This window comes from Stegostoma tigrinum, chromosome 3 (genome assembly GCF_030684315.1).
Source record: "Stegostoma tigrinum isolate sSteTig4 chromosome 3, sSteTig4.hap1, whole genome shotgun sequence".
In the NCBI taxonomy this organism is placed as follows: domain Eukaryota; kingdom Metazoa; phylum Chordata; class Chondrichthyes; order Orectolobiformes; family Stegostomatidae; genus Stegostoma; species Stegostoma tigrinum.
Window position 1 is genome coordinate 110916557 of NC_081356.1, and position 18268 is coordinate 110934824.

General features: G+C 42.4%; 1 protein-coding gene across 3 annotated transcripts in view; it reads right to left on the reverse strand.

Moving 5' to 3' along the window:
• LOC125450809 (microtubule-associated serine/threonine-protein kinase 4-like) overlaps positions 1–18268 on the reverse strand; it is a 457413-nt gene that overhangs the window by 327731 nt on the left and 111414 nt on the right. For all 3 annotated transcript variants that reach the window (XM_059644830.1, XM_048527021.2, XM_059644829.1), the window contains 2 exons: positions 17740–17893; positions 16456–16580 (listed from right to left, as the gene is read on the reverse strand). In XM_059644830.1, the coding sequence (XP_059500813.1) occupies positions 16456–16580; positions 17740–17893 (279 nt within the window). The remainder of the gene's footprint in view (positions 1–16455; positions 16581–17739; positions 17894–18268) is intronic.

Genomic DNA, 18268 nt, shown 5'->3' on the forward strand with positions numbered 1-18268 from the left:
CTCGTACAAACTCAACATCACCTTCTTGCTCTTGTACTCAACACCACTATTAATAAAGGCAAGAACAATGTATGCTTTATTAATTGTTTCTTCCACCTGTCTGTCACCTTTTATGATCAATGCACATACAACATTTCTATAGCGTTTCTAAGATTCACATTTAAGGCATACCTTGCCAGACAAATGAATGGGAGGCGAAGAGAGGGATATAAATAGTGTAGAGGCAATAAATAGTGGGCCTAAATTAAGACTAGGAATTGGCATATGCTTGGTGGGCCTAAGGGCCTGTTCCTGAGCTGTATTATATTGTATTGATTCAAAACAAGAGTTATAATCATTGATTTGGCACGCTGAGTGTAATTGAAATAAGCCAGCATTATCACACCAATTTTTCTCTAGAGCTGATTATGAAGCAGTCAGACTAGCTCTGGTAATTTATTCTGGTATTCATGACTAAATAAATATTTTATTGTTACATCTTGCATTAATTAAAATTTTACATTGCTTTGAGGAAAAGCAATGATTATAAAATTACTAGTTACTGTGGTCACAATTAATTCAGCCCAAATCAGCAAAAATATTAGTTAGATTTTTTAAAAAGTTAACCGTTCATTCTGATTTTTCTTAAACAAACCACACACTGATATACAAGAGAGCTCTATATTTGTAAAAATGAAATACTGTTCACTGAACACAATGGAAAAATACAACACACATTTTCTAGCCCCAAGGACAATAAACCCGAGCTCCCTCCCTAAACGCATCATTCATTTAATCCCTATTCAAACAGCAACTGTATGTAGCTTGTCTAAAGCTACAGAAAGGAAACAGTGGAGAAATTAATAATTTAAGTAAGCATTCTCACATTAGTTTCCGTGTGGCAAGAGTTAGCTGCAGTACTTTTTCTAATATATTGTCAAATCAAAATTCAGCGATACATCTAGTCCCTACCCTAATACAAACTGTGGAGAATCAGAGTCAAGCAGTGAAAGTAGATCAGAGGATCACAAAGGACGTGGATATATGATTTCTATATTCTTTACATAGGCTACATTGAAGAGGTTAAGTTGATGAAGCAATTACTGTGAGTAATCGCTCTCAATGTGCAAACGCATTTCAATTCCTTAAAGATGATGCAAAATGATTGCAACACAGAACCTTTTATATGGAAGGCATACCTGGGTGTTTCACCACTAGCTTTCCACTATATACACACTTTATTTCTTTGCTAGTGCTGAAGAAATTGAGTCTCAATTTCAGGCTTAGTAGAGAAGCACTTTGCATTATTAAAACTCATTTTTCATCCCACACAGCTGCACAAGGGATTTGTCTGAAGGTTCACCACATTGTCTGCCACATCATAGCTAAACAGAGGATTGTGAATACCTAGAAAATTGTTAACTCATTCCAATAGAGACCTTTCATAGCTCTAAGGTACAAAATTTTTCCATCTCAAACATTGACTGGCTTAGGGATACAAACTCCAGTAACAGAAGAAAAATGATTTATAAGCTGCTCACTTCAATTCATAATTCAATGACCACGTTTGTAACTGTGCAGACAATACTATTTTTCTTCAAAACATATTTCTTTTCAATTGTCAATTTTACGTTGTTTTGCCACAACTTCAAAACATTATTTGTTTGCAGATTTAAAATTGCTGATTGCAAATAATGGCACCATCTCCTGGGTAGAATAGGCTGCCATCCAGTAAAGCATGATTAAAGATTAAAACCTTTTAATCACATTTCTCGCTTCTCATTCTCTTTGGGAGTTATGTTTCAGCATCTAAAGAAACCTTTCACTAGATGAAGTTCCACAAGTTCAAGTGATTTACTCCGCAGGTCTTGTAAAAGAAATGTGCTTATTAACATTGTATATAGAACATAGAACAGTACAGCACAGAACAGGCCGTTCAGCCCACAATGTTGTGCCGACCATTGATCCTCATGTATGCACCCTCAAATTTCTGTGACCATATGCATGTCCAGCAGTCTCTTAAGTGATCTCTTTGTGAAGAGATCATCTAAATTAATAGTTCTACTGAAAATCTAATAAATGTAAACAAAGCTAGATCTGCTTAAATAAAGCCACTCCTAAACTATGGGCAGGAAGACCAAAGTACAAGCCAATTAGGCAGTGGAGAGACCAATGGTGGGCCTTTCAATGGAATCAAGACCCCAGAGATGGGCGTCCAACCTACTGAAAGCAGCTGGCCAATCAGAGACCTGCAGTTCTCATACTCTGCAGCAATAAGAATATGCTCAGAGTCTCAGGGTTGCAGAGGGTCCAGGTGAGGAATGTTGACAGGGGTGGTGGTGCAGGTGGTTTATGGGAGGAGGAGGAGGAGGAGGAGGAGGAGGAGGAGGAGGAGGAGGAGGAGGAGGAGGAGAAGGAGTCCAGAGGGATGAGGGTAGGGGTGTGGTTCTCGAAAGGCAGCATACTGTCTTACAGTAGGCCATTCCACCACTGTCAATCAAGTAAGCACCTCACCCACCAGGTGGCAAAGGAGCCTGCACAGTTTAACGTGCATGCCTAATGGCAACAGGGTGACTTCGAGGTAGATTAATCCCAGAGGCAGCAGGATAAGGACCTTAAGTGATCCTTAATTAGTGATGAGGCAGAAAGATTGACAATGGACCTTCCCGCCTAGAACTTTATTCTTATGAAAGAGAGAGTTCAAGACCTACAACATCCTGCCTTTTAAATCCCACTCAAACTCACTCCCAGTGAGAGTAGAAGATTCTGTCCTATGTTATTAAGCAAAAGGTGGGGGTAAGGGTTTCATGGGGCTGCAAGAGCAGGAAAGATGTTGGGCACATTTCTGGCTTTATGCTTCCCCATTTGGACTCTATGTCGGTAAGGAATCTTCAGTCAATGGTTAAAGAGTTAAGCAGTTTATTGTCCTGTCAGCAAATGCAAAATGGCTTGTCAAGAGCACTGCAATGGGACAGGTCCTCAAAGGTGTCCTTCTCTGAAGACACTAGAGTAACAGATGTGGGTAATTCAGCCCACTGAGTCTGCTCATCCATTCAGTGGGATCATGGGTGATCTGATAACCCTTAACTTCACTTTTCTGCCTATTTCCCCACAACTTCCAATCCCCTTATCAAGTAAAACTCTGTCTAACTTAGGCTTCAATATATTTGATCACCCAGCCCCCATAACACTCTACAGTAAAGAATTCCACAAGTTCACCACCCTCTAAGAGCAGAAATTTCTCCTCATCTGTCTTAAAAGGGTGAACACTCATTCTGAGATCATGACCTTGGTCCTAAGACTCTGCCACAATGGGCAACAACTTTTCCATGTTAATCTGTCAAGTCTTGTAAAAATACTATGTAATTAAATAATATTGCCTCTCATTCAGCCAAACTGATTCCAGATACAGAGATAATGGGAACTGCAGATGCTGGAGAATCCAAGATAACAAAGTGTGGAGCTGGATGAACACAGCAGGCCAAGCAGCATCTCAGGAGCACAAAAGCTGACGTTTCGGGCCTAGACCCTTCATCAGAGAGGTTCCAGATACACTCTATTTAATTTTCCCTTATAATGAAGTCCCTTCAAACTCAGTACTAACTAAGGGAACCTTTTCTGGATAGCTTCCAATGCCAATATATTCCTACATAAATAAAAGAGACCAAAACTGTTTACTGTATTCCAGCTTTGGGCTAACTAATGCCTTGTATAGTCTCACCCCTTTGAAATAAAGGCCAACATTCTATTACCTGCTGAACTTACATGTCAGTTCAGAGAACCCCAAATCACCCTGTGCTATATCTTTCAATAGTCTTTCTCCATTTAAATAATATTCAACTATTCTGTTCTTCTTGCCAAAAAAGTGTATAGCCTCACATTTCCCAACATTATATTGCATTTGCCAAGTTTTTGCCCACTTGCATAATGCATTCAGATCCCTCTGCAGACATCTTGTGTTATCCTCATGCCTTGCATTCCCACATATTTTTATGCCATCCACAAAATTAGCTGCTGTACATTCATTTTGTTCATTCAAGTCATTAATGTATATTGTAAATAACTGTGACCCCAGCACTGATCCCTGCGGTTACCATCAGTTACAGGTTGCCATCCTGAAACTGAGGCTCTTGTGACAATTCTCGATCTTCTATTAGTCAGACAATCCTCATTTTGTCATTTCTTGAACCATTCATGTAAACTGCTTCTGCATTCTCCACAATATATCTATGCCCTTCCTATAATGTGGCACCCAAAGCTGTACCAAACAAAAACCTCTAAATGAGGTCTAACAAGTGCCACATCACCCCATTGCTCTTGTACTCCAGCCCCTATTAACACTAAATGCCCTCTCCACCTGTCCTGCCACCTTCAATGAACTCTGTACAAATACATCCAGGTCACTGTGCTCCTGTGCACCCTTTAGAATTGTATCTTTTGTACTTCCTATTTTATATTGTCTTTCGATGTTCTTCCAACAAAAATGATCCACCCATTCTGCCAACTTGTCAAAGCTTTTGTAGTTTCACACTCAGTTTACAGTTCTTCCAAGTTCACTATCATCTGCAAAACTTGGAAATTGTCCTCTGTGCATCAAGATCTAGAATGCTGATACATATCCAGAAAAAACAAGGATCCCAATACCAAGCCCTCGGGAATGCCTCTACAAACCTTCAAGCCCAAAAAATATCCGTCGACTCACTGTGTTCTATCACTTAGCCAAGTTTACATCTACGTTGCTACTGTCTCTTTTATACCATGACCTCTAAATTTCCTCAAGACTATTGTGTGACACTGTATCAAAAAACTTCTGGAAATCCACCTACACCACAACAATGTTACCTTCATTGACCGTTTGTTATCTCGTAACAAATTCCAGCAAGTTAGTCAACTATGATTTTCCTTTCAGAAATTCAAGCTGACTCTTCCTCATCAATTCACCTTTTTCCACATGATTACTAACTCTGTCCTGAATGCTTGTTTCAATAATTTTAACCAAAGTTAAGTGAACTGGTTTAACTTGTGGAGTACTCCACCACACTCCTGACTTGTGTTTTACAGTTTACTGACAGGTTTTGGGGAGTCAAGTCGTGCGTTATTCCTGACAAGATTCCTAACATCTGACCTTTTCTTGTAGCGATTGTTTTGAAATGGCTAGTCCATTTTGGCGCTTGGTGAATGTTAACCCCTAGGATACTGAAAGTGGGCTGGTCAAGGGCAATACCATTGAACATCAAAGGGCCGAGATTAGATTCTGTTTTGTTGGAGATAGTCATTGCCCAACATTTGTTTGATGTAACTGTTACATGCCACTTGTCAAACCTGAATGTTGTCCAGATCTTTTTGTGTTTGGATGTGGACTACTTCAGTTAGCCTGTACTATATGGTAATAGGGAAAATATTAGAATCTGTTACAATGGAATTCTCCACCTTAAAAGGGCCATGGTTGTGAACGCTCAGCCATATACAGTCAGATGGACAGCATAGAAATAGTCGCTTCGGTCCAACTCGTCCATGCTGACCAGATATCCTAAAAATTCATCTCATCCCATTTGCCAGTATTTGGTCCATATCCCTCTAAATTCTTCCTATTAATATACCCATCTAGGTGCCTTATAAATGTTGCTATTGTCCCAGCCTTCACCACCTACTTGGCAAGTCAATCCATATATGCACCACCCTATGCGGTAAAAACTTACCCGTTAGGTCCCTTTTAGATCTTTCTCCTCTCACATTAAATCCATGCCTTCTAGTTTTTGACTCTGTTAACTGGGCCAAAGACCTTGGCTACTGATCCTATCTATGCCCTTCATGATTTTATAAACCTGTATAAAGGCTTCCCCACACCCTGAGCCTCCAATGCTCCCAGCCTATTCAGCCTCTCCCTACAGCTTAAACCCTCCAACCCTGGCAACATCCTTGTAAATCTTTTGAGTCATTGAAAAGTTCTAGATTCCTAGATATCATGACCTCAAAGGATATGACAACAGTGCGGGGAAATGGCACTGAGGTAGATGATCAACTGTGATCTAGAATGCAGAACAGGCTCAAGGCCTGGCCCAAGGAATGGCCTTGTATTTCCACAAAGAACTATGCCATGCTTACATCAGTTCAGGAAGGTAGCTCAGCATCACCTTCAAGGTTTATTAGAGAGAAGTCAAATGCTTGCTGCATCAAACAGTAAGTACATTTTGAAGGCTCGAAGTGTGATGGCATATATGATTTGAAGCTGAACTTTTAATACTGACGTGTACAGTGAAGCCAAAGCCAAAACAAATCACTTGTATATTATTAAAGACAAATCAAAGTGCAAATGATCAAAAAATATATTCAGGAAAACAGTTTTGCAATTCCTACATCATCCCTCTGCACTGACTAAGCTCAGGGTTTCCATTGTCCAGTTCAAACACAGTAAAGCATCTCTGTGCGGCCGTGAAATAGTTCAGGTTCTTGGCATGTTTTGGGCAGATACGACACTTAGTCAAGGTTTCCGGTAGGCTATTGTTTTCAGGTTTCTCAAATCAAGCTTCAGACAAAGCCAGGAAGCAAATAAACGCAAAGTATTAGGGATGCTGGAAATGTGACAAAGAGCTGGAAATACTCAGTAGGTCTGGCAGCATCCATGGACAGAGAACGTGAGTTAACATATTCGATTGATTACGAATGATTCTTCAGACTTCTCATCACTGTTCAGAACAGTTCTGAAAAATCATATCCAACTCAAAGCGTTGATCGTGTTTCTCTCAGAAATTGCCAGGTATGATGAGTACTTCCAGCACTTTTCATTTTAATGAGCCGGCATGGCATCTTGCTCTTTAACTTGTAAATTGCTTTAAAGATATGACAACAAAGTGTGGGAGACTGCCTTCCTTTCAGTGGTGCAGCAATTGTCAACACTAAGTGAGTGAAACCAGAGATTCGGGTACAGTGCCTCAATAATTGCTAAATGCTTATTTCCTGAACTAAGGCAGAAAAATCTTCAACAAATATTAAATGTTAATTATTGAATTAAAAAGAAACAGAGAACATAAAATTTGAATAAGATGTTCAGAAATGGTCAACAGTAATACCACAATTCATTATCTATATTTATGTACTGAAGGCAGAATGGAGGAAAGCTGAAAAAGAGACAAGAAATAGGAAGAAAATTTTTTTTGAAATGTACACATTGTATTGTTACCAGTTGACTTGTCTCAAGTTTTTAGATGCAGTCACTTTAAATGCATCATGGTTTACATATATACGACATATAATAGAGTGTTCATTTGAATCTAGGGAAGATTTGTTAGCACTTTGAGGTTATTTTGTATATTCACTCTTAAAATAGTGGTGTAGGCTCAAAAGGCTGAATGGCCTTCTCTCATTCCTAATTTGTATGTTCACTATAATACTAGTCAAACATATTTTCCCTCCCTGTATGTCAAATTGATCCAATTGGATGTTCCACACTTTGTTTACAATTACTCATTAATCATGTTTAATTAGCTTGTTGAAATTTAGTACTGCTGAAGAGAAATACATTTTGGTGTAATGTTCATTTTCCCAACAGGGCAATTCACAAGGGAAGGAGAAACCCAGTTTCTCAGGGTCACAGTCGACCCGCCTGGTTTAAAACATAAACAAAGCTCGGCAGTTAAGTATCAATCAGCATTAATTGGTGCATTCGTTAGATCAATCTTGCTTCCAACAACAGTCTACTTGCCAACCAATCAGCACTCTCCTTCCATGAAGTCTTTGGTTTTCTCCTTGAACAAGTACTTTGAGAGCAAGGCAAAAAGCTTTGACAAAAAATGTCTGTTTTCAGCATTGCTCAAGTTCTGTAAAACCAAACGATTATTTGCTAGAGTTTTTGGTGCGGTAATAGAGGATATTGAGGAGAACAATGTAGTTGATACAGTCTACACAGACTTCCAAAACGTTTTGATGTAGAACTGCACAAGAGTGTATTGTGGACAAAAAGACACAGCTCCAGAATAAAGGGGAAATCAGGAATAAGGATGTGAAATTAATTGAACATAGGAAACTGAGTAGTGATAAATGAATTTTTTTTTGGAATTGAGGAATCTTCATGTTAGAGCTCTGCAGTGGAGAGCATTGGGACCATAGCCCTTTTAGTTTTTTAAATGATGTAGATCTTCATGTAGAGGGCTTGATTTCAGAATTTGTGAATGATACTGAAATTGGAAGCATTGTGAACTGTAAAGAGGGTTGTGTAGGACTTTAAAAAGAATAAAGACAAATTGGTGGATAAAAGATGGTAGCAATAACTAAGTACACTGCCTCAAAATTATGGAACCGGTCATTTGCACCTTCTCTATGCCTTCACATCTTTCTGAAACCATGATACCCAGAACTGGATGTGATTAATTTGATTGAGGTCACCAGAACATAGAGTTCAAAAAAAGTCCGTAATAGCCAATAATAGGGTAAACAAGCCTGAAAATGGGTGTCAGAGCAGTAAAATGCCACTAGCAGCTAAAGGGAGAAATGAATCAAGAACCCAATATACAGATCAATTAACATACCCAGAGCAAATTAAATCCTTTGAGGAAAGGGGCTTAAAAGTTTCACTTTCACCAGAATGACTCAGCTGAGAGCACAATAAGGACGTTAGATGCCTTCAAGGCAGAGATCGACAAATTCTTGATCTCACAAGGAATCAAGGGCTACGGGGAGAATGCAGGGAAGTGGAGTTGAAATGCCCATCCGCCATGATTTAAATGATGGAGTGGACTTGATGGGCCGAATGGCCTCACTTCCACTCCTATGTCTTATGGACTTCTATCAGTGAGTAACAAAGTTCTGATCTATTCAATCAATAAAAAAAAACATGAACAACAATGAGCTAAAATAATCCTAGCACAAGCTTAAAAGAAAATTGATCGGGAAAATAAATTAAAAAGTAAGGAATACAAATTTATTAAAAACCGAAAGAACTGCGGATGCTGTAAATTAGGAACAAAAACAAAGTTGCCGGAGAAGCTCAGCAGGTCTGGCAGCATCTGTGAAGGGGTAAAACAGTTAATGTTTCAGGTCAGGTGACCCTTCCTTTGAAAAATTTGTTATTGCCAATTGAAGTGTCAGAACCCTGACAATGAGAAGTGGCCAGATAGAGATCTTACAATCATAAAAAGGCATTCATAGATTGGATAGAGAGAGAATATTTCCTTATATGGCAAACATCATAATTAAAGGTCACCAATATAAGATAGTGAATACAAAATCTACAATGGGAATCAGAAGTTTCTTCACCCAAGGAATGATCAGAATGTGGAGGCCGCTGTTGAGCTGAATAGTATAGATTCAGTTAAGTGGAAACCAGGCAAGCATGAGGGGAAAGGGAATGTACAGTTACAATGGTGGGTCTGTGTGAGAAGAGACTCGCGAGGAGCACAAACAGTAACATGAGCGATTTGGGCCAAACAACCTATTTCTGTGCTGTATTAAGGGACAGACAGGGACAGAAGTAAACCATTCTGCCTATGAAGGTTGCTCCACCATTCATGGCTGATAATCCACTTCAATGCCTTTTTCCTACACTAGTCCCATAATCCTTAACATGATTGATATATTTCTAAACACTAATCTCCAATTTGGTTGCAATCAATGACTAAGCCCTCTCAGGTAGAGAATTACAAAGATTTACAAGCCTCTGAGTAAACCAATTATTTATCTCAGTCCAAAAAAGCTTCCCAGTAGTTCTGGACTTATGTCCCCGGTGTTAAATTTCTTTGAACCAAGGAAACAGTTTATCCGTGTCTACTCAGTTAATCCTTCTGATTATTCTGTTGGTCTCAATGACAAGACCTCTCATTCTTCAAAAATCTACAGAATGTACGCCCAATTTCTATAATCTTTATTCTAGTCTACCCTCCTCATCATGCTCCTGCCTTGTAGATGGTGGACAGGAGTTAGGAAGCGAATGACTTAATGCAGGATTGCAAGCCTCCAACTTGCTTTTGTAGCCACAGTATGTATACGGCTAGTCCAGTTTGGTTTCTGGATAATGGAATCCCACCAAGATTGCTGGGCAATCCAGCAACAATAATGCCAGAGTGTCAAGGGTTTATGGTTAGATCCTATCTTGTTAGAGATGTCATTACCTGACTCGTGTTTGGCATGCAGATCACTTGCCAATTGCCAGCCCAAGTCTGGATATTGTGCGTGTGTCTTGCTGCGTTTGGATATAGACTGTTTCGGTATCTAAGGAATTGCAAATAGTGCTGAACATTGTGCAATCACCAGGGAACTCCCCTGTTCTGATCTTATAGCAGAGATGTTATTGATGAAGCACAAAGGTACTTGAGGTTAGGACGCACTCTGAGGAATTTGTACTGAGATATCCTGGAGCTGAGATGACTGACCTCCAACAAGCACATCCATTTTCCTTTGTGCTAGGTATGACTAATTAGTGGAGAGTCCCCCACACCTCAGATCAATGATTCTAGTTTTGGCCTAGACTCTTTACTGCCAGACTCCATTAAGCAAGTCACCCTTCATTTTTCTAAACTCCAATGAAAACAAGTACAACCTGTCAAACCTTTCCTCAACAGATGTGAGGAATCAATCTATTAAACCTTCTCCAAATCTCTTCCAATGTATTTGCATCCCTTCTTAATTAAGGAATCCAAACTTATACACAGTATTTGAGACTTTACCAATACCCTATATAACAAGAATAAAATCCTTACTTTTATGGGCAAGCTCGGTTGGCTGGATGGCTAATTTGTGACGCAGTGATACCAACTGTGTGGGTTCAATTCCCTTACTGACTGAGGTTAATATGCCCACTTCAAAGCAGACTTTCCTGCCCATCTTCGTACCATCAGCAAATGCTTTTGCTCATTTATTTAATAAGTTGAGGCCCCAGCGCATAACCCCCACAAGATGCCAGCTGCCACATCCTGCCATTCAAATAAAGACCCAGTTTTGCACGTTCTGCTCTCTATTCGCCAAAACAGCTATCCATAGTAATAAGATAATAAAATGTGAGGCTGGATGAACACAGCAGGCCAAGCAGCATCTCAGGAGCACAAAAGCTGACGTTTCGGGCCTAGACCCTTCATCAGAGAGGGGGATGGGGTGAGGGAACTGGAATAAATAGGGAGAGAGGGGAAGGCGGACCGAAGATGGAGAGTAAAGAAGATAGGTGGAGAGAGTGTAGGTGGGGAGGTAGGGAGGGGATAGGTCAGTCCAGGGAAGACGGACAGGTCAAGGAGGTGGGATGAGGTTAGTAGGTAGCTGGGGGTGCGGCTTGGGGTGGGAGGAAGGGATGGGTGAGAGGAAGAACCGGTTAGGGAGGCAGAGACAGGTTGGACTGGTTTTGGGATGCAGTGGGTGGGGGGGGGGGGAAAAAGAGCTGGGCTGGTTGTGTGGTGCAGTGGGGGGGAGGGGACGAACTGGGCTGGTTTAGGGATGCAGTAGGGGAAGGGGAGATTTTGAAACTGGTGAAGTCCACATTGATACCATATGGCTGCAGGGTTCCCAGGCGGAATATGAGTTGCTGTTCCTGCAACCTTCGGGTGGCATCATTGTGGCAGTGCAGGAGGCCCATGATGGACATGTCATCTAGAGAATGGGAGGGGGGAGTGGAAATGGTTTGCGACTGGGAGGTGCAGTTGTTTGTTGCGAACTGAGCGGAGGTGTTGTGACTGGGAGGTGCAGTTGTTTGTTGCGAACTGAGCGGAGGTGTTCTGCAAAGCGGTCCCCAAGCCTCCACTTGGTTTCCCCAATGTAGAGGAAGCCGCACCGGGTACAGTGGATGCAGTGTACCACGTTGGCAGATGTGCAGGTGAACCTCTGCTTAATGTGGAATGTCATCTTGGGGCCTGGGATGGGGGTGAGGGAGGAGGTGTGGGGACAAGTGTAGCATTTCCTGCGGTTGCAGGGGAAGGTGCCGGGTGTAGTGGGGTTGGAGGGCAGTGTGGAGTGAACAAGGGGGTCACGGAGAGAGTGGTCTCTCCGGAAAGCAGACAGGGGAGGGGATGGAAAAATGTCTTGGGTGGTGGGGTCGGATTGTAAATGGCAGAAGTGTCGGAGGATAATGCATTGTATCCGGAGGTTGGTAGGGTGGTGTGTGAGAACGAGGGGGATCCTCTTGGGGCGGTTGTGGCGGGGGCGGGGTGTGAGGGATTTGTTGCGGGAAATACGGGAGACGCGGTCAAGGGCGTTCTCGATCACTGTGGGGGGAAAGTTGCGGTTATTCTAGGTAGCTGTGGGAGTCGGTGGGCTTGAAATGGACATCAGTTACAAGCTGGTTGCCTGAGATGGAGACTGAGAGGTCCAGGAAGGTGAGGGATGTGCTGGAGATGGCCCAGGTGAACTGAAGTTTGGGGTGGAAGGTGTTGGTGAAGTGGATGAACTGTTCGAGCTCCTCTGGGGAGCAAGAGGCGGCGCCGATACAGTCATCAATGTACCGGAGGAAGAGGTGGGGTTTGGGGCCTGTGTAGGTGCGGAAGAGGGACTGTTCCACGTAACCTACAAAGAGGCAGGCATTGCTGGGGCCCATGCGGGTGCCCATGGCCACTCCCTTAGTCTTCCTGTCCCACAGGCCCGACCAGTCCCCCTCCACCGACACTCTCATCCGCCTAGCTGAACTCGTCCTCACACTCAACTTCTCTTTTGACTCCTCCCACTTCCTACAGACTAAGGGGGTGGCCATGGGCACCCGCATGGGCCCCAGCTATGCCTGCCTCTTTGTAGGTTACGTGGAACAGTCCCTCTTCCGCACCTACACAGGCCCCAAACCCCACCTCTTCCTCCGGTACATTGATGACTGTATCGGCGCCGCCTCTTGCTCCCCAGAGGAGCTCGAACAGTTCATCCACTTCACCAACACCTTCCACCCCAACCTTCAGTTCACCTGGGCCATCTCCAGCACATCCCTCACCTTCCTGGACCTCTCAGTCTCCATCTCAGGCAACCAGCTTGTAACTGATGTCCATTTCAAGCCCACCGACTCCCACAGCTACCTAGAATAACCGCAACTTTCCCCCCACAGTGATCGAGAACGCCCTTGACCGCGTCTCCCGTATTTCCCGCAACAAATCCCTCACACCCCGCCCCCGCCACAACCGCCCCAAGAGGATCCCCCTCGTTCTCACACACCACCCCACCAACCTCCGGATACAATGCATTATCCTCCGACACTTCTGCCATTTACAATCCGACCCCACCACACAAGACATTTTTCCATCCCCTCCCCTGTCTGCTTTCCGGAGAGACCACTCTCTCCGTGACCCCCTTGTTCACTCCACACTGCCCTCCAACCCCACTACACCCGGCACCTTCCCCTGCAACCGCAGGAAATGCTACACTTGTCCCCACACCTCCTCCCTCACCCCCATCCCAGGCCCCAAGATGACATTCCACATTAAGCAGAGGTTCACCTGCACATCTGCCAACGTGGTACACTGCATCCACTGTACCCGGTGCGGCTTCCTCTACATTGGGGAAACCAAGCGGAGGCTTGGGGACCGCTTTGCAGAACACCTCCGCTCAGTTCGCAACAAACAACTGCACCTCCCAGTCACAACACCTCCGCTCAGTTCGCAACAAACAACTGCACCTCCCAGTCGCAAACCATTTCCACTCCCCCTCCCATTCTCTAGATAACATGTCCATCATGGGCCTCCTGCACTGCCACAATGATGCCACCCGAAGGTTGCAGGAACAGCAACTCATATTCCGCCTGGGAACCCTGCAGCCATATGGTATCAATGTGGACTTCACCAGTTTCAAAATCTCCCCTTCCCCTACTGCATCCCTAAACCAACCCAGTTCGTCCCCTCCCGCCACTGCACCACACAACCAGCCCAGCTCTTCCCCCCCCACCCACTGCATCCCAAAACCAGTCCAACCTGTCTCTGCCTCCCTAACCGGTTCTTCCTCTCACCCATCCCTTCCTCCCACCCCAAGCCGCACCCCCAGCTACCTACTAACCTCATCCCACCTCCTTGACCTGTCCGTCTTCCCTGGACTGACCTATCCCCTCCCTACCTCCCCACCTACACTCTCTCCACCTATCTTTACTCTCCATCTTCGGTCCGCCTCCCCCTCTCTCCCTATTTATTCCAGTTCCCTCTCCCAATCCCCCTCTCTGATGAAGGGTCTCGGCCCGAAACGTCAGCTTTTGTGCTCCTGAGATGCTGCTTGGCCTGCTGTGTTCATCCAGCCTCACATTTTTTTTTATCTTGGAATTCTCCAGCATCTGCAGTTCCCATTATATCTGATATCCATAGTAATAAGTTGGCCGTATGGCTGGCAGTGACAACGGAGGTCTTAGATTGCAAGTGAAAATACGCAGATTCATCAGCTGGGCAGATTAGTGGCAGATGGAATTAAAGCTCTAATAACTGTGAGGTGATGCATTTTGGTAGGAGTAACAAGACAAGGGGGTACTCAATAAATGTCAGGGCATTAGGAAGCTCAGAGGAACAGAGGGATCACAGGCACTCGCCCACAGATCCCTGAAGGTGTCACGAGAGTAGTGAAGGCAGCATATGGGACACATGTCTTTATCAACTGGCCATCTGACAAAGGAGCAGCAATCAGAAAGTTTGTGTTTTCAAATCAATCTATTGGATCATAAGCTGGTGTTGTGGGACTTCTAACCTTGTCCACTTCAGTCCAACACCAGCACCTCCAAATCATGTTTATAAATTGAGGTATAGATTATAGAGCATGGAAGTTATATAAGATATGGTTTAGGACACAGCTGGAGTAGAGAGTGTGCAGTTCTGGTTTCTGCATCAGAAGGGTGGCAGAGAAGATTTGCCAGAATGTTGCCTGGGATGGAGCAATTTAGCTGTGAAGAGAAGTTGGATAGCTCGGGTTGTTTTCTTTGGAGCACAGCAGGTGGAGGGGAGCTTCTAGCAGAAGTGCATAACATTGAGAGGCATGGACACAGTGGACAGAAAGCAGCTGCTCTCCTTAGTCAAAGGGGCAATAACAAGGAGCATAATTTTAAGGTGTAAGGCAGGAGGTTTAGTGGGAATTTAAAGGAAAAGCTTTTTCACCCAGTAGGTGGTGGGAATCTGGAGTGCACTGTCTGGGAGGATATTCGAGGCCTTTAAAACTACTTCATTGAGTACTTAGAAATGTCATAACATTCAAGGGTACAGGCCTACAGCTGGAAGACAGAACTAATGTAGATTTCGTGTTTCTTTAGTAGGACAGACCTGATGAGCCAAAGGGCCTCTTCTGTCCTGTACAATTCTGTGATTTTACATTATCCCCTACATCATGCATTCCTACTGCGATCCCATTTAAAATCATGCATCTTTTCAGATTTTCAATGGCACATTAAAAGATTCTCTTTCCAAGGACAGCCCTGCAGATTCACCCCTCCTTGCCACGATAAATTCTTGCTTAATTTATTTCAAAGTTAGCTTCTGCTGCTCAAGTCCATTCCATATGTTAAATCACTGCATACAACAACTTTCTGACCCTAATGCTGCAGTGCATTCATTCGAACCCACTCTTCTACTTTTATGCTTTAATTTGAAGTTATTTTCTGAAATAACACGGCCAAGGTTGGGCCAGAAAATGACAGGTCACATGAATCCAAGCAGCTTAATTAGCCTGGGAATAATCAGCACAGATCTGATGGAGGGCTAAATAAATAAGCTTGAACTGAAACTGCACACAAGAAATGCTTCCCCTGCTAACATTTACAGTTAGGAACTCAAAGATGTTGGAAAAATGTTGGATGAAATAACAATAATGCACTTCACATTTCATGTTTGAGGTTAAAAAAGGAAAAAGAAAATAAAATGAAATAGGTACTGTTAAAATGAAAATGACCCAAAGAAATTGAATTAAATAATGTTTTATTGATACTGATCACTAGTTTCAGGTTCTGATGTGTTCATCTCTTTTCACATTTTTCAGCTTCTGGGTCCAATTCCTTAAAGCAACATCTTTGATGAAATTCATTTCTTTCCGTATTACCAACCAACAGCATTCATCAATTTCCTGTAATATCAAAGTGTCTGACTTGTTGTGACTTTTCTTCAAGCCACAGGATAAATTTATATAATTTAGAAGTTTCCTCACCGAGCTGTCGTTTGGCGGTCTCTGAGCAAGTGGACAGCACTGTACCAGCCACTGTAACACACACACACACACACACGATGTAAGCTCATACCAATGCCATCGGGACAAAGCTCCAAACTCTTTTCTGAATTGCCGAGAAATAGACGTGCACATCTCACAAAGAAGTGGAATTTTTTTTTGGTATCGTTCACCACTTAGGGGAATATAAATCATAGAAGGGCTGGATGATGTGGGAAAGAGGCAGTAGTGGCCCAGGGAGGAAAAGAGCAGATAGAAAATAAATAAATTGATTAGCTTTTGATGCTATGTTATTTTACATGGCTTTCGTAAACCTATCAAGGGTTCATTCTATTACTTTTTACCAAGGTGATTCTACTACATTTTTCAGATATGTACAAAAGCTGGAGGAGGTGCACTTACCAAACTCGCAGTGAGAGAAGGGGCTGACTGGCCCAGTGTCTGACTGTGCATGCGAACAAGATTTGTCGTTTCCAATGCCTGTTGCCATAAAAGCTGTGTAGAAGCAGGTGGAAGAAGATATTTTCCTGAAATTTAAAAAGAAAGTTTGACTACGGTCAATCCAAGCAAGGAACACACTTCTCTTGGAAAACACACAGCATTTTTTCAAGCTGAATCTGAATTTTTGTTTCAACATCCCTTAAATATCAGCAGATAAAAATTTCTCGATAAGATTCAGATAATTAACAGTTTTCTACACAAAAAGTAGAAGTAGAAACCCAATGAATGTGATTCTCAGATAATAAAATGTGAGGCTGGATGAACACAGCAGGCCCAGCAGCATCTCAGGAGCACAAAAGCCGACGTTTCTAGGCCCAAAACGTCAGCTTTTGTGCTCCTGAGATGCTGCTGGGCCTGCTGTGTTCATCCAGCCTCACATTTTATTATCTTGGATTCTCCAGCATCTGCAGTTCCCATTATCACTGAACGTGATTCTCAGCAGGACAACTGTACTACTGGAGTGCTCTATTCCAGATGCATGCTGAACTAGAGGACCTTGATCTGGGTTTTCATGGGCTTGCAGACACCAACAAATCTTACTGTATTTTAGGTGAGGTAGATCTAAGATTAACTTGTGATCCTAGACCATTTCCAATGGCCTATCTGATAATCCTCAACTCAACTTCCCTACCTTTTCCCCATAACTTTTGAAATCCTTGATCCTTAAAATTCTGTCCTTGAATATTATTAATGACCCAGTCTCAACAGCTCTCTGCAATAAAGAATTCCATAGATTCTCTACACTCTAAGAAAATTCTCATTTCTCTTTTAAAAGGGCAACCACTTACTCGGAGACTATGCCCTCTGGTACTAGGCTTTGCCACAAGGGAAAACAACCTGTCCTAATATAAGGAACAAACAGGGTTTGCATCAATAATATGTGCTTGCTAGGTATTAGATTTTCATGCAAACTAAATTCCATCGTATTAAAATAACTGGAAGAAAGAAAAGATATTGATTAAACTCTACAAAAGGAGGCAAATTGGTGAATAATTTCTGGACAAGAGATTATCAACACTTTTCATTCAATTCAAAATAAATCTTTATTGTAGATTATTCTCTATCATGAAACAAAATTAGCTTAGAAACAAACACAAACTCTTTCCAAAATTTATTACATAACAAGGAAATAAATACAAGTATTTCTAAAACAGTTGAATTTTTTTTTAAATAATTGTTACATACCAGTCAAAGCTCCCCCCAAACTGCCTCGTCTCAAGTACTTTGTATCTTCACTTAGTTGTCTCTTAAATTTCAAGGTCTTTCCTGTACCACAAGAAACATCAGGATTGCTGGACTTGCGAAATGGAAAGGATGGTGGGTACAAGATGTGGTCAAACTGAACGGGAGAAGGAAAAGACATTGGTTAATTTTGCAGAAGTTAGATAATTGTGTTTTCAAAAACAAAGTGAAAAAGATTTTGGTTCCACATTCAGAACATAACATATAAAAACCAAGAGCAGTAGCAGGTGATTCAGCCCCTCAACCCATCATTAATTAAAAAACTATTACCTCCTTATATTTACTCAATGTCCCAGAATCGTCCATACTCTAGGGTACCTGATTTCTACAGATTCAAAACCTGCTCATTTCTCATCTCTCTTTCAAATTTGCTATCACTTATCCTAAAATTAATGACCTCTCGTTCTAGATTGCCTGACAAGAGGAGACATCCTTTCTACATCTTATTTGTCAAGTAGATAAAACTATACAT